Genomic DNA, 26,922 nt, shown 5'->3' on the forward strand with positions numbered 1-26,922 from the left:
TGCAATTAAAAGGAAAAATTAGTCAGGATAAAAGTGTGCAACCACAGGGGGCCTCCAGGAATGAACTTGAGAACACTGGCTTAGATTATTAACAGTGGTTCTCAAGCTCAGTCCTGTGGACACCCTGTTGCTGCGGGTTTTTGCTACAACCTACTTATGTTTTTAATTGGACACTTGCCCAATTAAGCAAGTTGTTATTTTCCACTTTTTGGGGCAATGCAGAAATGACAAATTTAAGTTTGGTAAATTTTTATTAGAATATACAGGTGCCGGTCATAAAATTAGAATATCATGACAAAGTTGATTTATTTCAGTAATTCCATTCAAAAAGTGAAACTTGTATATTAGATTAATTCATTACACACAGACTGATGTATTTCATATGTTTATTTCTTTTAATTTTGATGATTATAACTGACAACTAATGAAAGTCCCAAATTCAGTATCTCGGAAAATTAGAATATAAATTAAGACCAATGCAAAAAAGGATTTTTAGAAATGTTGGCCAACTGAAAGGTATGAACATGAAAAGTATGAGCATGTACAGCACTCAATATTTAGTTGGGGCTCCTTTGGCCTGGATTACTGCAGCAATGTGGCGTGGCATGGAGTCGATCAGTCTGTGGCACTGCTCAGGTGTTATGAGAGCCCATGTTGCTCTGATAGTGGCCTTCAGCTCTTCTGAATTGTTGGGTCTGGCGTATTGCATCTTCCTCTTCACAATACCCCATAGATTTTCTATGGGGTTAAGGTCAGGCGAGTTTGCTGGCCAATCAAGAACAGGGATAACATGGTCCTTAAACCAGGTACTGGTAGTTTTGGCACTTTGTGCAGGTGCCAGGTCCTGTTGGAAAATGAAATCTGCATCTCCATAAAGTTCGTCAGCAGCAGGAAGCATGAAGTGCTCTAAAACTTCCTGGTAGACGGCTGCGTTGACCTTGGACCTCAGAAAACACAATGGACCAACACCAGCAGATGACATGGCACCCCAAACCATCACTGACTGTGGAAACTTTACACTGGACCTCAAGCAACATGGATTCTGTGCCTCTCTCTCTTCCTCCAGACTCTGGGACCTTGATTTCCAAAGGAAATGCAAAATCTACTTTCATCAGAGAACATAACTTTGGACCACTCAGCAGCAGTCCAGTCGAGATGCTTCTGACACTGTCTCTTGTTCAAGAGTGGCTTGACACAAGGAATGTGACAGCTGAAGCCCATGTCTTGCATACGTCTGTGTGTGGTGGTTCTTGAAGCACTGACTCCAGCTGCAGTCCACTCTTTGTGAATCTCCCCCACAGTTTTGAATGGGTTTTGTTTCACAATCCTCTCCAGGGTACAAGCGGTTATCCCTATTGCTTGTACACTTTTTCTACCACATCTTGTCCTTCCCTCGCCTCTCTATTAATGTGCTTGGACACAGAGCTCTGGGAACAGCCAGCCTCTTTAGCAATGACCTTTTGTGTCTTGCCCTCCTTGTGCAAGGTGTCAATGGTCGTCTTTTGGACAACTGTCAAGTCAGCAGTCTTCCCCATGATTGTGTAGCCTACAGAACTAGACTGAGAGACCATTTAAAGGCTTTTGCAGGTGTTTTGAGTTAATTAGCTGATTAGAGTGTGGCACCAGGTGTCTTCAATATTGAACCTTTTCACAATATTCTAATTTTCCGAGATACTGAATTTGGGACTTTCATTAGTTGTCAGTTATAATCATCAAAATTAAAAGAAATAAACATTTGAAATACATCAGTCTGTGTGTAATGAATGAATCTAATATACAAGTTTCACTTTTTGAATGGAATTACTGCAATAAATCAACTTTGTCATGATATTCTAATTTTATGACCAGCACCTGTATACCAAGAATTTATGTATGTTACATGAGGATAGTTACATGTTTTTTTTTTTATCTTGCATTTTAAGAGGTCATTAAAGGCTTATAATGACTTCTACGGCACAGCCATCAGCAGTGTGTCTGTCTGCGGAGAGAGTGTCGACCACATCAAAAGGTTTACTTACCTTGGCAGCAACATTCATGTCTCTGGTGACTCTTCCTATGAAGTCAGTAGACAGGCTGAGAAAGCATGGGGTGTCATGAAGTCGCTGGAAAGGTGTGTGTGGCGCTTCTGATATCTATGCTAAAGGACGAAGGTCCAAGTCTTTAGAGTCCTGGTGCTTCCTGTTTTGCTATATGGTTGCGAGACATGGACGCTATCCAATGACCTGAGATGAAGACTGGACTCCTTTGGTAATGTGTCTCTTTGGAGAATCCTTGGGCACTGCTGGTTTGACTTTGTGTCGTACGAGCAGTTGCTCACTGAGTCCTGAGTGAGGCACATTACCTGCATTGTGAAGGAGTGTCAGTTACGGCACTACGTCCATGTGGCGCAATTCTCCAAGGGTGATCTGGCTCACAGGATCCTCATTGCCAAGAGGACGCCCACGTAACACCTGGCTGCGGCAGATAGATGGTCATTTCCAGGTGGTGAGATTGGACTGCATGTCCACCTGGGGGGTTGCAAACCGGAATCTTGAGCTGTTTCATCATGTGGTGTGTGTGGTAACACACTGTAACAGTGCATACTCCCCAACCTGACCTGACTTTTTTAAGATTTCCATCATAATGATTTCCAATCTGTTCTTCCAAGGTATTCTGGTTAGTTAATCCATTAGTTACCAAGAAGTATGTTAAAGAATCAGGCACTAAAGCAGTTGCAGCCATTTGGCATTCAGTGACATATGCCAGGATGTCTGCTTTGTTCTTGTTAATTGTCATTATTAGGGTACAGTTAAGGAAGCAAACTGCACAAAAAATAGCAAATTAATAGAAAGACAAGAACAAAGCATTGCATTTAAAGCTCTAGCAAAAATACAAATATTTTAAAATGTCTCTTAAATGTAAAATTACTCTGGTATGCTGTTCTAAATTCAACATAAGAGAATAGAAAAATAGAATAAAGGTCAAAACTTGTGAAACTGGTTGGAACAAAAACTTGCAGCCAGATGGGTCCTCCGGGATTGAGTTTAAAAACCACTGGGCTATGTTTGGCTGTTAATGGCTTTCCCCTATCCTTTGTGTCTTAAAATGGATTTTGTATTTTTATGTATTTCTATGGGCAGCGCGGTGGCACAGTGGGTAGCGCTGCTGCCTCACATTTAGGAGACCTGAGTCCACTTCCTGGGTCCTCCCTGCATGGAGTTTACATATTCTCCTCGTGTCTGCGTGGGTTTCTTCTGGGTGCTCCGGTTTCCTCCCATAGTCAAAAGACATGCATGTTAGGTGGATTGGCGATTCTAAATTGTCCCTGGTGTGTGTGTGCGCGCCCTGTGGTAGGCTGGTGCCCTGCCCGGGGTTTGTTTCCTGCCTTGCAAAATGTGTTGGCTGGGATTAGCTCCAGCAGACCCCCATGACCCTGTAGTTGCATAATGGATGGATGGATGGATTTCTATTGGATGTGAATTGATGTTCAAAATTGTAAGATTATGAATGTATTTATTTCAAAATTTTCTGGACCTATAAATCTATTTTTGAACCCACTTAAGGCTTGCTGAGGGCAATGTGTTAAATAACCTGGTGTTGGGCAGAAGTCAAGATCCTCCTCAAACATGGAGGTAAGGCATGCCACTAAATCAGAGAGGCCTGTATTTTCTAGTGTTTTTGTTCCAATATTTGCGCTTAATTGGACTTCTATCTTAAATAAATATGTCATTTACATATCTGCTCTTTTATGTCAATATAGAAATTAAAAACTGGATTGATTAATGTGTTAGAATTTGTGTTACACTCTGGAATAGTAGTATCCACCAAGGGTTTTAGGTCGAGGAATAGAAATTGGCTGTGATCATCGTATTAAGGTTTGACTCTCACTGTACCTCAGTGTTTCCCCTTCTACTTTTTGACAGCATTCTTTGCTATAAATTTAAGGTGATGGACTGTGTCATCTTTGCTATTTGTACAATTTTTTTCCTTATCATTGAGTATAGGATAGTGAGTAAGATGCCACTACTAGTTAATGTTTGACTCTAAACAAATCTATTCAAAAGGCGGAATTTTTATTGCAAAATATATTGCCATCTATAAAGGTCTTTGGGTGATGCTCAACAGAAAATTCACGTATTACATAAATTCTCACAAAAGAATCAGAAATTACAAGGTGTAGATCTTATGGGAGAAAATCAGTGTGCTTTATTATCTATAGTAGCCTTGTTTTATTAGTATCCCTTTAAAATTAGACTAGTGGCTTAATATTAGTATGCTTTTAAATTAGGCTAGTGGCTAATTAGTAATGGTTATGCTTAAGGGAATTACATTTTGTGAGATAATGAGGTTAATAATGTAGGACACCCTTTAGTTGTTCTCCTCTGCAAAGCTACAGTTAGACCTTTGTTATATAAGTGCAGCCTTCAATTTCCTTTGTCGGTACTGGAAGTTTATAAAGCATGTTTATTCACAAACCAGCAAAAACTGACAAAATGTATTTTAATGAAATATAGGTCTTAAATAAAACAGTTAAAAATATTAGACTATTTCTCTTATGCTTATCTCAAATTAAAGAAATAGCCCTGTCCTGTATTTTATTAGTATGGTACTTTTTGATAATTTGAAAAAAAAAGGTAAATAATGCAATATATTAATTTGAGAACCCTGCCTGGTCTAATATGTTTAAACAGAGAAAAGGCATTGTTGACAGAAAATGGAAATGCCTTGGGATAGAGGGGGAAGAAGCCACCAACACAAGTAATTAATGTGGGAAGTCCTGTTCATACAAGGATGCTACAGAGACTGGCTGCATTTACTTTTTGGTTCATGTAGTTTTAAACCAGATATATGGTTAATCCTTCTATATAAAAGCGGTTGGGATTGTCCTTCCGTCCCGTGAGTGCTACGCAGGCGCGGAGTTTCATACACGCCCCGTCCATTTTGCAATGCACGATGGGATTTGTAGTTTCGTTTTTCCAGGTAAAAGATGATTTTCTACTCCAGACTGTGCGATATCTTCTTCTTCTTTCTTTCTTACTATATAAAAGCGGTTGGGATTGTCCTTCCGTCCCGTGAGTGGAAAGCGTAGCGGTATTCTGCTTATCACAGACTTACTACTTGCAGCTTGCGGTACGAAGCGACATGATGTGAGCAGAGTTCTGGTGCTCCCATCGTTCCCTTGCTTTTGTGCGCGATGCGCTGGAAAGATAGACAAAATTATGTCTCTGGAAATAATTAATGTTAATGGAGTACAAATGCCTCACCGCGTAGTAAATATCAGGGGGGTTCAAAAGGGCGACCTCAATATAGTAAAAAAGTTTAAATTTCATCACAAAAATAACAGAAACTACGAGTATTAAAGTAATACCGCTCAAATGCAATATAACCAAATTAATGAGTTTGTATAAAATGCCAAATTGATCTACATATTGAATTGCCTTCAGAAGTGGTCAACTTAAAAGTCGGTCGCCTTAAAAGGCGGGTCAGCCTAGTACAAAATAAAATATGACATGAGACAGTTTTACAAAATATAAGTTTGAATTTCTTTAAAGAAACTCAGGGCCCAAGAGTACTAAAGGCATTTTATTCTAAATACTAAAAATAATACAGAGAGCAATAAATGGAAAAAATTAACATACAATGGAGAAAATAAAACCACCTAACTGGACCACCTACTAAATGAGAAAGCAGATTAGTAGCCTTTCCCTTCCAGGTCTCCAACCCCTCATGTCACAGTTTCACTTTCAGATGTCTTCTAAGTCCAAACTCCAGTCATGCTGGCATTGAAACATCATATAAACTCCAACTGTGTTCAATTCCAGATGGCACATGAAGTTACTTCACAGTAAAAGAGTGGGGGCAACCACAGAGTATTTTTCTGAATTCTTTTTTTTTTTAATTATTTAATTTATTTATTTTTTATTAATTTTATTACAATCCATACATAGCAATCGAGTTTTTACAAAAAAAAGAATGATGTTTTTCTGAATTCTGATACCCCTGTACCCCCAGTATTTATATAAAGGATCAGGCACTGTAGGATAGCTCCAGGACAGTCTGCTTTTACTAATAGATCTGGCAAATTCTGTTTCCACCTATTAACATGAAAATAAAAGTTTATTAAATGTTAACATTTTTTTTCTTTTGATCTAAGAAAAACATCACTTAAAAAGCGCACCTTGAGGTCCTTTAGATCTTGATTAAGAATTATTTTGGACTTTTACTGCATAGAAGATGACAAACTATATTCCAGTGAATGGATTGCTTCATTAAAAACATCCTTACAATACGTGTGCTGCCTTCAGTCCTTTCTCACTATTTATATGCTGTACTTGTTGAATATTTCTTGTATATTTGTTAGTAGAGAAAACATTTTTGAGTATTCCAGATTTGTTTTAACAAGTTGCTTCCCACACAAGTCAGTATGCAATCCAGATTCTTATAAGCTTTATAAAAAAGCTATGTCCTTTTAGTGATTTAAAAAAAGCACAAAAGATGAAAAATATACAAACTCACTTAATTGTGTCATTTGTAAAATCTGATTATATATCTGAGTACCTAATGGTGCAATTGTTATCCCAGCCTCTGCTTCATTGGAGTCTGCATGGTTCTCTTTTTTACACCTTTTGTATTTTTTTTAAACAAATGGGTTTTGAAGTTGGTTGTCTAATACTATTCCTCATCAATTAATGGACATGAGATACTTTGTCTTCTGTTATTCTTCTTTCTGTAGGTTGACTAACTGTTGGCCATTTGTCACTTGGCACAAGCTTTGTCAGCCTGTATTTGGCCCATTTCTTCACTAGTGCAAATCGGACCTCAGGATTATTGTGATCTGTATTTATTTTTTAATATGACCCACTAATGATGTATCTGTTACACTGACAAAGTTTACAAGGAGTCTTATGTTTATTTAGTGAATATAAATACCAGACTGAGGCTGATTAAACTACAATTTCTATGTAAATGAAAGTGGTATGTTAATTCCTTGATTATCTATTCGATAAATGGATATCAAATAGTAATAAACACATTTTAAACTTATTACTACATCATGTAAACATTAGTCACGTTTACATTTTCAAGTACAAATGTATTGTTTTGTACGGAGAACAATGAGATTCTTACTTGTATAGCTCCCACAGGCTAGTGACTGTGGTATAATAATGCCAACAACCAACAGTGTTTAAACATCATATATCAAATACAATATTCAACTATTGCCATTGCTATACCTTACAGGGGGGTTGATATCACGTGGATCCTGGTTAAAGGTTACACTGTAGCCTAACAATTTTGACTTTTCTTCTGCAGCCAAGAAAACATCAGCCTTTCTGGTCTCTAGGAAATTATAACCCTGAAGAAAAGCTGAAATGTTATCAAGTTCACCCAGTGAGTGACCAAAGCAAGTCGAAGCACTACCATGTCTTCTTTTATTTTTGAATAATCGCTGCCTACAATATATTGCCTTTCTGGCTATAAATTAGGAACTTTTTCCTGGGTCCCCAACCCTTTTTTATGTCTTATGTTGTACACATGCAGTTGTCATTACATTCCTATGCACAACTGCTAGGTATCTTTATGTCCTGTGCATTTAAAACTTTCCATTGAAAACTGCCTAAATGTCACTCTAACACACTAAATCTCACAAGCCATGTCTAGTCAGCTGCAGCATGAGGATGCATGATCTACAGATAGTACCTTAAAACTGATCTCCTCAATTAACTCTATAAATTGACAAATGTACCTCTTTTGAGCCTGTCGTCAATATCAGACTCTTCAGGACAGGCTGTTTATTTTTTCAATTTAAGTATACCTTTGGAAAGAGAATAAATACATTTCTTTCAATAGTTATGTGAATGCCAAATTGCTTAACATGACGGTTCACACAGCTTCTACGTTTATACAACATGATTTCAATATTAATCTAATGTTGCACTCCTCCAATGTAGGTTTTCATTAATACAATTTGTTTACTGAAAGAGTTTCTTGCCATGCTGAAATTTCAACTCCACTGTATATAAGTAAACTTTTAAAACAACTCATTCCTACCTCTATTCTCTATTCTTTTGTTTTGGAGGGTTTTTGACATGCAAGATGTGGTCCTCAATAAGTGCACCACACTGGCATTTTCTTTTGCTGTTTAAGCACATTTCGTTGACTGCTTTTTGGAATATTGCATAGTTTTCTTATATAAACAAATGTCTTAGCCCACTGCTTAAATTTGTCTACATATAAAATGTACAATTTTAATTGCCAACTGAAATACATTTCATATTTTTTTAATCTGTATCTTGTTTCAAAATCACAGTTGGATAGATAGATAGAAACTTTATTAAGGAAATTATGGGGTTGCAGCAGAAGACAAAAAAGCACAAATATACAAATGAGAATTATAATAATCTTAAGTATGCTAAGTTACAAATACACTTGAACTAAATTAACTATAAGTAAATCAACAAAGTGTAGGTATATACGAAATGTAAAATAATTAGAATTGCACATAATTGTAAATTACAACTACACCTTGACATGATGTCATTCATTGGCACAGTATATTGCACATTGTTATGATGTCTGCTAGACTCGACTCGGTAAAATTCAGCAAACAGTGATTCGCTCATTATGCTGAATCGGTTGCACACTACCATATACTTTCAAAGCCACTTAAAAGTTTAGCTCTCCCTCAAGTTCAGAAACACACACAGACACACGATCCATTAACAGCTGCCTCTGTACTGTCATCTGTACGTATGAGGCTATCGCTTACGTAAAAGAGTCAAGTGCTACTTCTAAATAGGAGCATTATTGTGCATAACCTTCTGTATGTTTTCAAAAGAATGTTCAAATTAGAAATAAAAAATCAGCTATAACATGCGTAAACATTAAAACTGACTGTCGCAACAACACAGCAAAATCGTAACTGTCAAACAGTGATAACTACACCCACCAGTCCGCAACTGCTCCAACAATTTAGTAGCCAATCGTATGAGAGTGTCTTGGAATGGAACGCCTTCTTTTTAATGACGCTTATCTAGCCAGTCAAAAAAGGGAGAAAGGCAGCAACAATCCAATCAGAACGGGGACAAGTGATAGACAGTTGGCTCACTGAATGAAACGTTCAGAATACGCAGCACTTGCAAAGAACCTCGGATGGGCGGTGCTCTATCTGGCAGTTGTATCTTTTTCTCCGTGTAACCTAACTTGAATCGTGCAATCTCGAAGCTGCGAAAATGGATAACAGCGGATACGCAGGTTAGTTGGAAAGCATTGACTCTTTTAGCTCATTATCGATATTTATGCTCCAGTTAAAGTCTAAATTTATTATTCAGACGTATATGTGCACTCTTTCTTGCTGTTCTGTATGCCTGTCAGATCGAATTTAAACGACATTTATACAGTACCTTAGAACTAAATGATTATGGATCGTCACTAGTGAAAACCGAAACTGGAGATTTCCTTTCCGCATTTTCAAGGTTTGCATAGTGAAAGAGAGAAACTGTCAATATGAACAAGGCTATATAAGCATTGCACTTATATGTGGATTGCCCCACCCCCTGTTTAATACTTCTGCAAAGCTTATGGATAAAAGGGGTTGGTAACTAGTAGGTTTTCGAGTTTTTGGAGGGGGCGGATCTGGGTATGTTTGCCTCTGTACACACAGCGCCTCATTAGCTTGTTTAATAAGAACTGCCAGTTAGCAGTCGTTCGCATTGACATTAACCCCATCCCTATAAGCGAGTCGGATAGAAAAGAAGTCCGCTTCCGTTGTTTTAGGTATAAATTAATTTTGATCCGGAATAAAATGGAGATACAGTACGTTTTATTTGTAGTACTGCAACACACAAAATGGCCGCTGCCGCTCCACACCCCCCTCCCCCTCGTGTGCCCCCTCCCCCTCACGTCAACTGCTCGTGTCAACATAAACACACTTGGATTCATTATCAAAGTTTATTAGGGGCAGAAAAAAATCAGTCCGAACATATGCTTAATATTTTTGGAAGGCGGCTTAGCTTTGAAACTGTGTATTTTACTTGTCCGAGATGTCGTAGTTTGCTTGTTACATTATAAGATGCTGAGTTGCTTTACATTTTCATTTTTTTCAAAATGCTTGACTCGCGAGATTCAGCTATTAATTGTGATGAAATAAATGTATACGTACAGTACAAGGTCTACGCAGTGTGTAGTTTTTCTGTGTAAACTCTTCGACCTGGAGACTGCAGTATACAATGATAGACGAAGGTCGTAAAGGTAACTTTTTTTTTTTCAACCATCTACAAAATAATGCATTCCGCAGTCAAACAGTTATATTCTTTTCCTGCTAAGAATTCTGATGTGAAATGTAGTATGAAAAGCATTATGTTTAGTAATAAAGAAATGGCCAAGACGTCTGCAGCCAAAAAATGAATGAAAATGGTCCCTTTTAGCAGCTTAAGCTGAACTTTTCTCTTTAACTCAGTTTAACTATCAGCTATCCATGCATTAAAAAAAAAGTGATAAACGGATCCTCTTTACAACCCTGCTTTGGATTTGTGGTAGTCTGAAAGGCTAACTTGCATACAAAACTGTGGCTAAAACCCAATGCACGCTTTTATAATAATAATTTTTGCATATATACATATATATAATATATGTGTGTGTGTATATATGTGTATATATATGTGTATGTATATGTGTATATGTATATATATGTGTCTGTGTGCATATGTGTGTATATATATATATATATATATATATATATATATATATATATATATATATATATATATATATATATGTGTGTGTATATATATATATATGTATGTATGTATATATATATATATATATATATGTATGAGCAGGTGAAACCCAGGCAACACATTTTTTGAGTTTTGGGGTATCAAAAATATGGATTCTGGTACAACTACAATCCATAAACACAGCATTGGCTTTCTCAACTCTAACCAATCCACCAACTATTTATTATTTTGTAACCAGTAACAGTGCACTGTACGAATACACTTGACTTTAGCATTCGTAGTTTTCATGCTCTTTCTATGAGCATTTATTGCTGCTGCTTCTCTTCTTTCCGTCGGCATCTTTTCCCGTTAAAACTGATTAAGTCAGTGTTTGTGTTGCAATTACTTGGTGCGTTTTCTTTAATTTTTCACTTAAGCTGGCACTTAAATCTTTAATCTGCCACAAGAATGATTTAAGTTATAAAGAGGAGTAGGGGAAGTGACGGCGAAGGTGTTAGGGATGAGAATAGCACCCGCATGCATGTGCCGCAAGGCCGCCCTGCTGGTCACTGCCAAGATTTGATTCTACAATAAAATAAAAAGAGGAATAACCTCGGAAGTCAATCATCACCTCTAAAGCGGACAGTAGACATCACATAGTATCCATCCATTATCCAACCCGCTATATCCTAACTACAGGGTCACGCGGGGTCTGCTGAAGCCAATCCCAGCCAACACCGGGAACAAACCCCAGGCAGGGCACTCACACACACTAGGGACAATTTAGAATCGCCAATGCACCTAACCTGCATGTGTTTGGACTGTGGGAGGAAACCCACGCAGACACGAGGAGAACATGAAAACTCCACGCAGGGAGGACCCGGGAAGCAAACCCAGGTCTCCTAACGGCGAGGCAGCAGCGCTACCACTGCGCCACCGTCGCATAGTATATGTGTACCAAATTTCAGGTCAATAGTTCAAACGGTTTGCGAGCTACAGGTGATTTAAAATTCCATACAGACAAACGGACAGCTTATTATATATAAAGATGTCACCACTTGGAGAAGTCATTCCTCTGTCTATCTCTGCATTTTTTTTTGCAAAATGGCATTATCATCAGATTGTTTTTGATTGCTGAATGTTATAAATTATTTTTCTTGAAGAAAAGTTGCAAGTGCCAAGAGTTACTTACTTTTACCACATAGTTAGTGTAGATGTGGAATTTTTGCTGTAAGACGCTTAAACACAAGTGTCACAGGTTAAATAGAATTCTCAACTACTGCCATATTTTGTCACTATTTGGCCCTCAGCCATACCACATGCTCTGAAGCTAAGTCTGTTTGGGCCCAACCAGTATTAATATATATAAATGTTAACATTTGTTACACAGTTTGTTGCAAAGTAAAGGGTCTTGAACTTTAATCTTCGTCTTTAGTTGAAATGTGGACATTCAAAACGTTTTAGGAAGTGGTTGGCAGAAAAATTCATTGTAATTAAAGTATGATACCTGCAAGCCCATTTGTTGATAATTGCCCAGAACGTGGTGAGTAGATGTTCAGAATTTATAGTCCAGTGTAAGTTCTTACATTTGTAAATGACAAGTAGAGTTTATACTATTGTTTATATGTAGCTTTCTGGACATTTTACTTTAGAACTGTAGGTCCGCATATTTCACTAGTTGTTCATAATTCTTCAAGTGAACAAAAAAATTATTCTTAAGCACCGGAAGTTGTAGAGGCCACCATATAGTGGAACTCATTCCAGTTTTTGACTTGAATGATCTTATTCTGAATGTAATGTGGAATTTAGAACAAGCATCCTTTTTTCCCCTCTATATAAGTATGGTGCACAATGTCTTGGCAAGTTACGATTTGGCAGGTTCTTGTAGATCAGTTTGTAAGTGGCCTATGTTTTTTAATGCATGGAAGGCAAATACAACACATTCCTGGACATCCATAGTTTGGATTTGATGGCTTGTACCTTTTGAAGATAGCTCAGCATTTGAGGTATTTTTTTAGTTTTCCCTTTTCGTTTCTCCAGTAACCAAAAAAATCACAATTTACTCAGCAAAGAGTTTTCAAATAACTTTGTATTTACTCTTTAAATGTTTAATTAAAGGAGGTAAGCGTAAGTAAAGCAGAAAGGTATGTGTGGCTATTTACAAACTTCCATATATTTAATACCACCAGGAAATGGGTGAATTAAACAATTCACACAACAGGGAATTAAAGTCATAAGAAATTTGTTAAATAAGAGTAGAGCTATAGTTTTTTTTTTTTTTTTGGTTAACCAATAAAAATAAAGTTGTCTCAATATCTCATCCAGATATTTCTTAAAGCTTAAAAATGTTTTTCCCCGTATGCAAATTAGCAGTGTCACAAGAACCAATAGTTGGGTAGAAATGGCAGAAGTCACATATGCTGATCCTTTTTGTTCAAGGCAGAAGAATTTTTGGTGCACGGTTGTGGGAGGAAAACAAAAAGCAAAAATGCACAGGCTTTTGTTATTGCTACTTTTTATCTAATTATAGAATTGATTAAGAAAATGTTTTTTGCACATTTGAGAATACAATGATTTGACCAATTAGATGTGAGTTATAATTGTTTAATTTTTAGTGTCGTAAATTTGTAAGAGGTGGTGAAATGATGGTAAGATTAACGAATATAAAATAGTGTTCTACACAGTCCTGATAAGGGAATAGAGACTTCAGATTCAGTCTCTGATTGTAATGAGTATGTCTGCAGATGTTCATCCAAGTATCCATTCATTTTCTAATCACCTTAAACACCTGGAAGGAAACCGCACCTTGTCAGTATTAACAACAATTGTGACAAATTTCAAACAAGATTTCAATTTTGCTTGACTGCAATGGCTGAAATGAGTTGGTGTCATTTAGTCGGTGCTTCAAAGCATAAGTCCATTTCCCTCATAAATGACATGTACTGTTTTAACAGAAATGCATAATTGCCAAAACACACCGTTGACATAGTAGCATGCTTCATTGCTGAATATGAATATGAATATGAATATGAATATGCAGATGCTGAACTTGTGCTGTTCATTTTTTATTTATTTTTTTAAGCTAAACTTGCGTTCATGAGTTGTCTTCTTCTTTTGGCTGCTCCCGTTAGGGGCCGCGACAGCGGATCATCTTCTTCCATATCTTTCTGTTCTCTGCATCTGGTTCTGTTACACCCTTCACCTGCATGTCCCCTCTCACCACATCCATAAACCTTCTCTTAGGCCTTCCTCTTTTTCTCTTCCCTGGCAGCTCTATCCTTGGTATCCTTCTCCCACTATACCCAGCATCTCTCCTCTGCACATATCCAAACCAACACAATCTCGCCTCTCTGACTTTGATTCCCAACCTTCCAACTTGAGCTGACCCTCTAACGTCCTCATTTCTAATCCTGTGCAAATCTTAGCATCTTTAACTCTGCCACCTCCAGCTCTGTCTCCTGCTTTCTGGTCAGTGCCACCGTCTCCAACCCATATAACATAGGTGGTCTCACTACCGTCCTGTAGATGTTCCCTTTCATTCTTGCTGATATTCGTCTGTCACAAATCACTCCTGACACTCTTCTCCACCCACTCCACTCTGCCTGCACTCTCTTCTTCACCTCTCTTCCACAAACCCCATTACTCTGTACTGTTGATCCCAAGTATTTAAACTCCTCCACCTTCGCCAACTCTACTCCTTGCATCCTCAACCATCCCACTGACCTCCCCCTCATTTCCACATATGTATTCTGTCTTGTTCCTACTGACCTTCATTCCTATAACCCCTAAAATGAAACAAATGTAATAAAAGCACACATATCATGTTTATTTGAATAGGTACAATTAATTGACTACAGGTAATGGAAGTCCAGTTAATTTTCTACTTCTGGATTTGAACATAGTTTAAGCAATAACCAACTCTGATCTCTTGGAGAAGATACTTGGAAAATGGCACACCAGAGGCTACATTACAAGTGTTATGAAATACTGTAATAGATTAATAGGGCTGAAACTAATGATTATTTTGGTAGTCGACTAATCATTCAATTTATTTTTCGATTAGTCATGATTATTTCTTTCCGGACTATTTTGATGCCTGCGACCTGTGGTTACATATCCTGTTCTGGGCTCCAGTGCATGTCTTACCTTATCTGCTCACATCTGTCAACCTATGAATGTCACCCTGATGTCTCTGCATTAACACTATTAAAATTAATAATAACCAAATTAAAATAACAACCAGTGAAACATATGAATTTGAAAATAATCTGATGTTTTTATGTTAGTTTGACCATCATAATAAAAAAATGCATTAAACAAAACAAGTACATTTCACTTAATTAAAAAATGCATTGTTAAAAACCGAAACATTTTTCATTGTTTAGTAATAAATCACAAAATGTAGACATAAACTATACAACAACAACATTTATTTATATAGCACATTTTCATACAAAAAAATGTAGCTCAAAGTGCTTTACAAAATGAAGAATAGAAAAATAGAAGACATGATTAAAAAATAAAAAAAAGTCAACATTAATTAACATCGAATAAGTAAGGTCCGATGGCCAGGGTGGACAGAAAAAAAAAAAACACTCCAAAGGCTGGAGAAAAAAAATAAAATCTGTAGGGATTCCAGACCAAGAGACCGCCCAGTCCCCTCTGGGCAATATGTAAAGCCTGATGTGCAAAGATCAAATAAACACTTTCACAAAAGGTTCAAGGACGATACAATAGCTTTCCGTGGTGCAGCGGTAGGAATTGCTGATTTATAATCAAGAGTCCCCCAGTTCGATTCTGACTGCCTCGTATATTTACTGTTTTAAGTAGTGAGTTGCTCTTATTGTTAATATTATACAATATACACATACATTTGATTTGCGTCTTTAACAGCCACTGTATTAAATGTATAGTACTTGTAGAAGTTACCTTTTTTTTCTTTTTTCATTTTTATTCTCTCAGTCTTGATACATACTACCGCCACCCAGGGATCTGACGCTGTTACTTTTTAACTGAAACTGGGAATAACTGTAGATGTGAGTGGTGTTTTGAGACAGTCGAACTGGAAATTCTCTAATCTGGATGGATAAAAGCTGACACACAAACACTGGCGAATCTGCCTTATTTGTATCTTATTGTCACTTGATTTTTTAATTTTTTTTTTATTCAATTTTGTTGAGTGTTCCTGCTTACGCTGAATTAGTGTGCGCCTTATGGCCGTGATGTCAAAGCTGCACTGACAAAAAAACAGAGAAATAGATATATATGATATTTGGAATTATTCATTTTATGACCTTATAGTACATTTTGGAAAACATTGTGGCACGGATGCAACATTATTCATATTCATTTGTGTACCTTCTTGCAGTTGTAATCAGTGACCGCATTTTTTTTTCCCCCAATCTCGCCCAGTCGGCACAGGACTCCAGGACATGTAGAGGAAAGAATGTTCCTCTGCAAGGTGAGCCATAAACGCTCTTCTTTTCTCAGTGGACTGCGTAGATGCCTTGCACAGTACATGTGCTTTGATCACCGCCAGGTCAAGCTTGTTATAGCCACCTGCGTGCTGCCGCTAGCACTGAATAAGCTCATGCCTTCTGGTGTCAGCACGCAGCACTGGGGAAAAAAAAAGAAAGAGACAAATATATGTGACATTTTGAAGAAATCATTGTATGACCTGAATAGTACCAATCAGAAAACATCATCACACTAATGCAATACTATTTGAAAACAAACAGATTGGGTGTAAATTTGTTACTTGTAAAAGTTAGCTTTTTTCACTTTTATTTTCTCAGTCTCATTCACGCTCTCCCCTCCCCTCCTGATCTGACCCTAACTAACAGCGCCAGCATAAATTCTCAAGAGACGGCGGCATCACAGCTCCAGGATGCTTGCGTTTCAGATGCTCATGCATCACGGTGGTGCTGCCGTGAAAAGAAAGGTCCGCTTTGCATAATCTGCATTCAACTTTTTTTTTTCTTCAGTGAAGTGCTCCCTCACATTAGAAAGTTTCTGTCTCAATTTTTTTCCATCTCCTTCCCCGTACTCTATCCAACTTGCCATTGCAACCACATTTATTTTCCTCTACATTCTTCTTCTCCTCAGACGTTCTTCGTCGTTGGTAGGACTGTGTGCATTCTTAACAAACAATACTGCCCCCAGACGTTCATGTAGTGCATTGCAGTTACAAAAAACAATGTGGTTCTTTGTGACTGGAGCCTCTATTGAAGGTTCTGTTTCTCAGAAATAAAAAATCCGTGTCGACGATCGTTGCAGCCCTATAGATTAATGTAAAACTTTACAAGATTGATTTCACACATACAGATTTGGGCAGTTAAAGCACCAGGTGTGTGTGGCATTTGGAATTTGAATTATTTTGATTCTTCTTCCATTAAACATTACTCTCTAGTCATTTTTTTAACCAGCTAATGATGCAGACATAAATCTTACAATAGTAAATATGATTCTCTGACATACCAGGTTTTAAATGCGTGTTGTTACAAAAATAGCTTAAAATAAGAGTCTGCTTAAATAAAAAACCTCCCAAGTTTAACAGTACAGGAATAATGATGTTTAAATTTTTAATACTAATTTTAAGCAGTGTTTTTCCAGTTACTAGAGGGAAGACACCGGAGAGTAAATTTGAATTAGGTAGTCAATTATAATATCATTTTTAATAATCTGTATGCCAGAATATCATTTCAAGATTATAGCACCCCCCATTTGTTACTGCACTGGAGAAATCTCCATGTCTATCACATTAAAATGTAAGTGCTACATTGCATTCTAGTATTTTTTTATGATTGTCAATACTAATTTAATTGGCAGTTGGGTAACTTCTTTGAGTATACATCACTGTTTAAAGCAGTGAAAGGCAACCTTTTTTAAGTTGCGGCACACTAAGTCCAAAAATTTTCTCTCGCCGCGCACCTGAGGGACTGCCCATAAATAAAGTCGTGACGACACAATCTATGGACAATCGCCAATAAAAACAGTTAATTTTACAAGTTTGAAAGACATTTTATTAATAAAGATCAAAGGATAAATCTTAAATTTAATTAATGTGAACGTTGAGATTGTTTTTCAGCACATATGAGATTGATGCGAGGATCAATTTTCGAAAGACAGACGCGCATTTCCTTGTTGATCATTTGAAGGTCTCTCGCGTTTCTTAAACTTCATTTTCGTAAGTGTTCCGTTATCTGTTTTTCCAACATAAAATATTTTTTTTAAACATTATCTTTTTAATCAACCAAAAGTTCAAAAACACTAGCAATTTTAAATATTTTACAAATGTTTTTGCGGCGCCCTAGAAAATTCCGCGGCGCATGCACTGGTTGCCCGACAATGGTTTAAAGGCTGTCATTCATGCTAGTGTGTCTTTTAATTTAACATGTATATTTCTGTGCTGAAACTGCATCTGCTGAATTAATTGTGTGCATTTCTGGTCACAATGCTACAGAAAAGACATAGCAGCAATTACAACTGTGCAGAGAAAAGCAACCAAGCGCGTCCCAGGATTTAAGGTCATATCCTACAGAGACTGACTTAAACCTGTTTAGTCCTGAGCAGAATAGACTTTAGATAGCCCTCACTTCTAAAGAGTAATGAGGTTTTATTTACATAGACTACCAGCATAAGACAGGCCCATTGGTCCTGGGGTGCACTTTGTTGCTTTTCTCAGGTAGTTGCCTTTTTCTTTATTACTTCTATCACTTCACTGCCCAAGAGTAATACTAACAACATTTTAAAATGTGGCAAATCATGCTGCATTATCAAAGACAGTAAAACTGAAGTGTGGTGTGTCAGTCACTTTAACTTTACATTTGGTTAAAATAAATAAATAAATAAATCAGTATCTTCCAAAATCGGTGAAGTTGGGTACATGTGCACAACTGTGATGTGAGAGCACCTGAAAAATAAACCCATCAGAAAAGCGGTGACCCTTCTTTGCACTTGCATTTGGGGATAATTCAGCAAATCTCTTTATGTTCCATTTCTTCTGGCAGCTCAAAACCTTCTCTTAGTCCTCAACAATATGCAGAACTTATCTTGCAGAGTATTTCTTCTGATCATTGCAATGGCCGGTATTTGCAGTGCTGTAAGGAAGTGGAGGCATGAAGTATGCAGCAGTGACTTCATCTTGTGGTCAAGCTGTCTCCTAGAGAATAAATTAAAATTGTACAATCTTACCTAAAATTTGTCAACAATCGTTTTATCCCTCTACTCCTTAAGTCCTATCTGTTGATGTTGACTATAGCCTTGAAAGTGTTAAGCTACCGGTAGATCTTAAAACTCACTACTAATTGTTCTGTTCTTTTTTTGGCAAATGTAGTTTACAGCATACTTCTACCGTTTTTGTGAAGGAGAGCATTATGCAAGAAATAGAATCCTTTCACATTTGCATGACTGTTGCATTTTTTTTTTTCAATTTCTGATTATTTGAAGTAGTTGATTTAAAGAAGTTGTTTTATCTCCGCTAAGACAACTGTGAGATGGAGGGACACCTAGAACTATTGGTAGATGTTGTATTATCCTGTCTGAAAGTACATATTTAGAGCTCGAAAGGGGATTCAGAGGCCTAGTCCAAAGCGACTTTGTTATAGATTTCATAAGACTCCAAGGAACAAGACTCTCCAGACCATACAGTTAGGCAGTTCGCTTAGGCAACAGCTCACAAAAAAGAGGAGCAAAGGCCAGGATTAGAAGAGAGACAGAAAGTCTCATAAGGTTTCATGCTTCATTGTGCCTCTTTTGGTTGGCATTGCTTTTTGGTGGGTAGTGCAAGTATGTAGAAAGGCCAGTAATAGGAGTGGTGTCATGGTATACTTTGTGCATTGAACAAAAAGTACCAAACTGGAGAAAACTCTTAACTGTCATTTACTCCCACATATCAGTTGACACACTTTTTCTGCTCCATAATACCTAATGCACTATATAATTACTGTACTTGGTTCTTCCACGTAGTAAGTATTATACTTTTAAGGCACATGAGGTACGTGCAGCTAAGGCAATAAGGAGGCCAGAATCTAGCTTGCATTTGCCAGTTGCCTGTCATTTTTACCTTTATCTGTACTAGGTAATGCCTTCAGCCCTAATCTTGCACTTTCTACTCCATTGATATTGTTCATATTAAAGCAAACAAAAAAATTGAGCTAATGCTAACTACTGTCTGAGGTGAAAAAGCCATTCAGGTACACCCTTCCAAACCTAGATACTTTGGCATGTTAGACCTAAGCACATTCATAATTAGTCAACCTTGCTTATTTTTTTAGGGTTAATTTACGACACTTTTGAGAAACGGATATTTTTTTTTTTGTGCTACTCTCCTTAATGCATTGATTCTGTATCTTTTTATTTATTTATTTTTTACTTCCCCAAAAGAAGTTTGCTTTAAAAATTAGAAATGTGGAAACTATTAATACAACGTCAACATCATAAATGCAGTAAAAAAGTGAAGCATGCCTGATAAACAATATGTGATGTCTGCATATTCAGAAAAAGAAATGTATTGGCCCTTTATCTGATGAAAGTGGATTAAAATAATAAATAGCTATGTGCATGGAATTCAATAAACATCAGCGTAAAGGGCAACATATATTAACTTTGCAAAAGTATTTTGTAACAAACACTGCCTTGTACCCAGTGCTGCTGGGATAGGATTTTTGCTTACTGTGACTATGGATTGGACTATAAAGTTAGACCCTGGATGAAAAATAGCTATTATCAAATAAATTGTTATATGGGATATAGTTACACCCAGTTTTAATTAAATATGTTAGCATCGTTTGGATGCTCTGTCAAGCCAAGGAAATGCCTGTCACATTCCATATAGTCCTTATGTAGCACTTTTACAGTGTGCACTTTACAAAGTCATTTTTCATAGTTTCATAATAAAAATACTTCACAAGTCTGTGTGCTACTACTATAATAATAGCACTCCCAATTATTTTTTACTACATTTTGCCTTTGCTGAAATCGTGGTAGTAGTTGAATATTCCAACACTTCATCTTTAGGCAAGTGGCATTATCATTGTTTGAGGAAGATGGTGATTCACACAGCAATATTTGATTATGTGCCATTGTTTATAGTATTATAAGGATATTATTGTCACATTTGCAGAATATAGTGAAAGTCATACTTGCTGTGCTAATTAATGTGTAACTCATCACCACTCTTGCATGTAGTATAGGAAAATATCTGCTCTGTATCTGCCAGCATGACATTTTGTGAGCTGATTTTTCATCTTTTATATTTCATAGCATTTTTCATGTACTAGCTCTAAGATTAGTATTTTTTTTCTGTGAGCTTTCCTTTTGAGCGATTAGTTGTTGAATTTTAGGAATTTTGAAAATATGGATTGAATCGATGCAGTATAACGCTGTAACAAAACATTTTCTGTAATGCTGTGCTTTCTCTGACATTGCAGTAGCCAAGTCTGTCAATGTTAGAAGCTATGCCTAGTTTCTATTGGCACCAGAAGGACTGTTTTGGAAAGGAATACTCTGCTCCGTTCTCCATTCGGAAGGACACTCTCCTATTTAGCCACACTACCCCATCACAACATAATTATAGGAATCAATTACCAAAACTAGTTACTGGGAAATAACTCAAGATTGTCTTTCAATTATATGATAAGTTGGATGTTTAAGAAAAATGTGGTGTTATCAATGGTTTGAATAATGAAGCGTGTAGCTAAACCTTTTTTTTTTTTTACAGAAGACTCTCAAGATAGATACACGGCCAATGAATCATGTCATCTGAAATATTGTTTTAAGTTTATATAAATTGTATTTAACTGTCATATTATCATATTACTTTTACTGTTCAGTCTTGGCCTAGTGCATCCATTTAACAGGTTGTCTTGTGACCAATGAAATGCCAGAATCATGTTGTCAATCAAAAACAATATAAAATTGTGCACCTAAAGCCATTTAGTAGATTTGTGTGTGTGGTTTTTTTTTTTTATACCATCTGATTCATTTATTAGTGAAACCTGGTGAATTATGGCAGAAACGTACATGTGTGCACAGACAGGGAAAATAAAAGTAGGGTAAAAGATGTAGTAGGGAAAAGTAGTTGGAGTGGAAGAGAAGCACAGAAGACCCTGTGAAGGATCAGGTAATTTTCAGCAAGATGCTTACTTGAGTTGAGGGTTCTAATGACTAATGATTTTTACGATGAAACCAGACAGTTATATTTAGCTGAGTGCGTGCTGGTGAAAACCAAGATAGTGTTGGATTGGTGCTAAAATTTTCACCTAGTTGTTGTTACCAAAACGGTTCCAAGGCAAACGGTTAACTCTGAAATACCCCCTTCTTACTTCATCCTTCCTGCTGTGCCTCTCTGATAGTGTGAAATGTACATTCGTCGAAACGATGTGGTTTATTGGGTGGCTGGGCTGGGCAGTCCTATGAAGTCCCAATCACATCTAAACAATAGAGTCTCCTGTCAGGTCCCAATTGTGTATATTTCTCTTTGAAATCCCAATCACATCCGTGAAATAAGGGTGTGAGCCAATGAAATCACAAATGCATGAAGCAATGTGAAATCCTGACCTTGTCGAAGCCTGTGGGTTTGTTTTGTTAAGTCTACAGAGGGAACGTTCTTATGTGTTTTCGTGTTTTGAGGGAATGTGAATGGGGGTTGCAGGAAACCTTATATTTACTTCTGGTATCGGAAATCCTGAATTGCTAGTACCGTACTGTTTTAAATTTTGGGCTTTTCTGTGTTTTATTAAACCAATATACTGCATATCCTTAGCTTAAGATTTCAAGTCATATATACTGATAAAACAAGCGGTTAGTTATGGTGTTGTATCCATCTTACTGTCAAGCAGGTAACTTTTTTTAAGACGTTGGGTTTTCAGTTCCATTTTGAGACACCAGTCGGAGCCAGTTATGAGCCTTGAACTGGGGAATCTTATCCTAGTAATGTTTCTAGCAAAAGACTTTATAGAGATTATAATTGGGGTTTTTGAAACAAACAGATGCCAGTCTTTGAATATAATTAAGATGTATTATACAAAACAATCTTATTTGAAAGCAAAAATTTACATTTGCAAGTCATTTTTATTTACCTTAAAGCAGTATTGTGTGAGCTATTTTTTGGGTAGTAATCAATCAAATAGTATGAAACCATTCCACAGAAAGCACTCATAGGCCTTGTTTATACTTCACGCGACGCATGCTGCAGCGGGCACTCCTGCTACACAAGCATTGCACTGTTTATACTTGCGCACGTACTTTACGTAAATCTGGAGGAATCCACCAGGTGGCAGTGCGAGATGATATGATCACGGTGAGAACAGGTTCGGCTTCGCTGTGTTGTGATTAAATTCTGATGACACCGCAATGTCTCTGAAAAGGATGTTTAATGATTAAATCAATTAATCAAGGGATGCGTCCATTCCAGCTAGCATTGGGCAGGAGGCAGAAACAATCCCTGGACGAGGCATCCGCTCATCGCAAGGTGAATACAAGCACTCATACACACTGGCGTCATTTTAGTGTAACCAAATCTGCATGTCTTTGGAAGGAGACTAGAGCACACTGTGGAAACCCAGCAGGAAAACATGTAAACTCCAGGCAGGGAATATCAGTGACGCGACTCCCTGCGAGACCGCAGCGCTATACCACTCTGACACCGTGTCACCCCATGTGTGTAATTATTAACAGTATTCATTATTTAAACGAAATTACCGATTCATCTGTAAAATGTGACATACATACTTTGCATGCCATCATGAAAGTGATATCAAGTATAAATTTAAGGATTGTAAATGTGCAGAGACATGGAATTTCATACATTTACAGTAATCCCTCCTCGATCACGGGGGTTACGTTCCAGACACCCCCGCGATAGGTGAAAATCCGCAAAGTAGAAACCATATGTTTGTATGGTTATTTTTATATATTTTAAGCCCTTATAAACTCTCCCACACTGTTTATAAATATTGCCCGCACAGTTATACAGCATAATCCCTTTGTATTCTCTTTAGATATTAGGTAAGATTCATTGAAATTATGTATATAAACACACTGTTTATATACAGTAAAACCTAAATATTATTTTAAAGATATTAAGTGTCTCCGATATCACATATGTTACAGCCATTACGATAGACAGGCCACCAGCAATAAATACGTACAATGCAAGAAAAATAGTATACAGTAAATGTGTGTACAGTGACACTAAACGTACGTACATGTACTAAGTACTGTAAATAGAAAATTAATCATGGTTACTCGCCAACAATGACACGATGACTTGTCCGATAACAATGAGTTTAATTTTACTGCACAACAAAGGAGAGCGTTACAGCTCTTCCAAAGGAGCCTCTTCAGGCAAATGTGTAGCACCGCCGTTGTTCTTCTTCAAGCCAAATCCCTAAAGCAGATTCCATCCACACTACTGCCTTATTACATCCACTTACAACTCGTTTTGCACCCTGGTTAAAAGGACACTGCGGCCGTAGATCTTATATTCCTTTCCTACTTTTTAAATAAGAAGAATCGTAGCCTTCAACAAATCCAAAACGTTTACCTTTTTGGCAATCGTTAACATCTTCTGTTTGCGCTTGGGCACGGCCCCTGAAGCAGTAGCAGATTGTTTTGGAGCCATAATGAAGGGCTTGACTATGCACAAAGATAAACACAAAAGAGCACAACTCTTTACACAGAGAAACACGTTGATGCTGAATGAGCGAGACGAGACTTCCTGGTTAACACTGCATTCAGCACGCAGGAATTTAACTGCGTGCTCTTATTGGTTAGCTTCTCAGTCAGAAGAACTTAACTGCATGCTCTGATTGGTTAGCTTCTCGTTGTCATCCGCCAATAGCGTCCCTTGTATGAAATCAACTGGGCAAACCAACTGAGGAAGCATGTACAGGAAGTAAAAAGACACATTGTCCGCAGAACCCGCGAACCTGCGAAAAATCAGCGTTATATATTTAGTTATGCTTTCATATAAAATCCGCGATAGAGTGAAGCCGCGAAAGTCGAAGCGTGATATAGCGAGGGATTACTGTAATGTGCTCAGTGTGGCGATCTATTGCTGTTTGCCACTGCTATCAGGACCGGAGGAAGCCCTAGAAAAAAAGACGGCTCAGAAGATGACGGTATGTGAGACTTTTAAAATGTATCGTGTCATTACGATCAGGAATATGCGATGCTTGAATATAAAAGCACCACAAATGCATCTGTATGTCGGCATTTTGCTTCACCACATCGAACCATTCATCAAACATCAAAGTGCGCACACCAATCTGGTAGGATCCGCAAAGCAGCTTTCTGTCACATGTAGATAGTAACCAGAGACTCTGACGTCACATTCCAACTTTTAGCACACTGCGCACCAACCACGACTTTTTGCTGGTACAGCAACTCGCGTATGCGTCACGTTAATAAAGGATCTGTTCAGAGGGCATGTCAAATGAACGCTGGGAAAGCGTGGCAGCCATGATGCGGGCATGTACGCGTTCTGAGCGTGAAGTATAAATGAGCCCTTGCACTGAGATCCTGATACACTGATAGTTCTGTGCTGTGTTGCCATTCATCACAGCAAACAAAAGCTGGTCTCCCTTTATTGTTAGAGATGGGGGAAATATTTTTGATGTTCCTTTTGTTATCACATGACTTTTTTAATGCCTTTTCAATGTGCGCAATACTCATTTTAGTTACCTCGTCCAACTTGCATTTTCACAAATTATTTGAATTTTAGTTGGCTTCTGACTTGACACAGGATTGCCTAAAATAATTGTAATGAAAAAACTATTCAGGTAATCTGTGTTACATTTTTGTTTATATTGTAAAAAGCAGTATGGGCTGGGGAGGGACAGAATTAGTTTATTCTGGGGGTCCTGCATTTAAAGTTGGATTGCGTGCACACACTACATCCAGCAGTTTAGTAATTTGTTGATAATACTTATTTTGTACGGGCTCTGCATAAATGTGCCTGCTTAAAAAAATCCTAATGAGAGGGAAATATTTAATGCAACATTTAGCAGCTTCATTTGTTAGCTAAATACAGAAATGCAGTGTTTCCTTCTTTAATATAAAAGAGATGAGTAGGAAACATTATGTCCTTAGACCTCTAGGAGCAAACAAGAAGCATAGCTGGTGGAAAAAGAGAAGAATTGATTGATTGCATTTAAAGTGTTGGAGCAGTCACAAGTGATTTTTGCTAGGATCTGTTATGAGTAGTCTTGGTAGAACGAGGCAGTCTTGAATGTGCTCTTTTCCAATTTGTCTTTGATCATGCTACTTTGTACTCGACAGTGATTTTTTTTTTTTTTTTTTGAAAGGCTGTTGTCAAGAGTCACATTTGTTTGAAAACTTCAGTTTTTCATGCGTATCTTTTCAGGAAGAGTGCATGAGAAAGAAGCACTGCACGCTTTACACATGCCTTACAAGGAAAAATGTTTTAAAAAAAAAAAAATAAAAGAGAGAAGAGAATTTGCATTCAAATATATGCTTATTTTTAGTATTATTCAAATCTAAAGTCTTCGCTAATTTGACAGTCTTAGCAAGAGAAGAGTGTCAGGAGTAATTTGTGTCAGGCGAGTATCAGCAAGAGTGAAAGGGAGTGTCTACAGGACGGTAATGAGACCACCTATGTTATATGGAGACGGTGGCACTGACCAGAAAGCTGGAGACAGAGCTGGAGGTGGCAGAGTTAAAGATGCTAAGATTTGCACAGGATTAGAAATGAGTACATTAGAGGGTCAGCTCAAGTTTGACAGTTGGGAGAGAAAGTCAGAGAGGCTAGATTGCGTTGGTTTGGACATGTGCAGAGGAGAGATGCGGGGTATATTGGGAGACGGATGCTAAGGATAGAGCTGGTAGGTAAGAGGAGAAGAGGAAGGCCTAAGGAGAAGGTTTATGAATGTAATAAGAGAGGACATTGCAGGTGATGGGGGTAACCGAACCAGATGCAGAGAACAGAAAGCTATGGAAGAAGATGATCCGCTGTGGCAACTAGTAACGGAAGCAGCCGAAAGAAGAAGAAGCAGCAGCAAGACTGAATACAGACAGTAGAGTCTCCATCTGTGGTTGAAGGCGTTAAATTTGAAAAGTCCCCCAAAGTAGCTATATAAGAGTTAATTTCAGGTGGTAGATAAGAAGCCGTCGGAAAACAAGTGACTTGGCTTTGACACCTGCTTAACAACACTGACTGCCGGGCCATTTATTACCAGAACACTGCATATGTGAGAAATAATGA

The 26,922-nt window shown here is 37.5% G+C and overlaps 1 protein-coding gene across 1 annotated transcript in view; it reads left to right on the forward strand.

Annotated features, from left to right (window-relative positions):
• Positions 1–9,148: 9,148 nt before the first annotated feature.
• LOC120539995 (A-kinase anchor protein 8-like) overlaps positions 9,149–26,922 on the forward strand; it is a 39,765-nt gene continuing 21,991 nt past the window's right edge. The window contains 1 exon segment of the mRNA XM_039770421.1: positions 9,149–9,234. Coding sequence (XP_039626355.1) covers positions 9,213–9,234 — 22 coding nt within the window. The 5' untranslated portion in view covers positions 9,149–9,212.

The sequence above is a fragment of the Polypterus senegalus genome, chromosome 12, assembly GCF_016835505.1.
Source record: "Polypterus senegalus isolate Bchr_013 chromosome 12, ASM1683550v1, whole genome shotgun sequence".
Lineage (NCBI taxonomy): Eukaryota > Metazoa > Chordata > Cladistia > Polypteriformes > Polypteridae > Polypterus > Polypterus senegalus.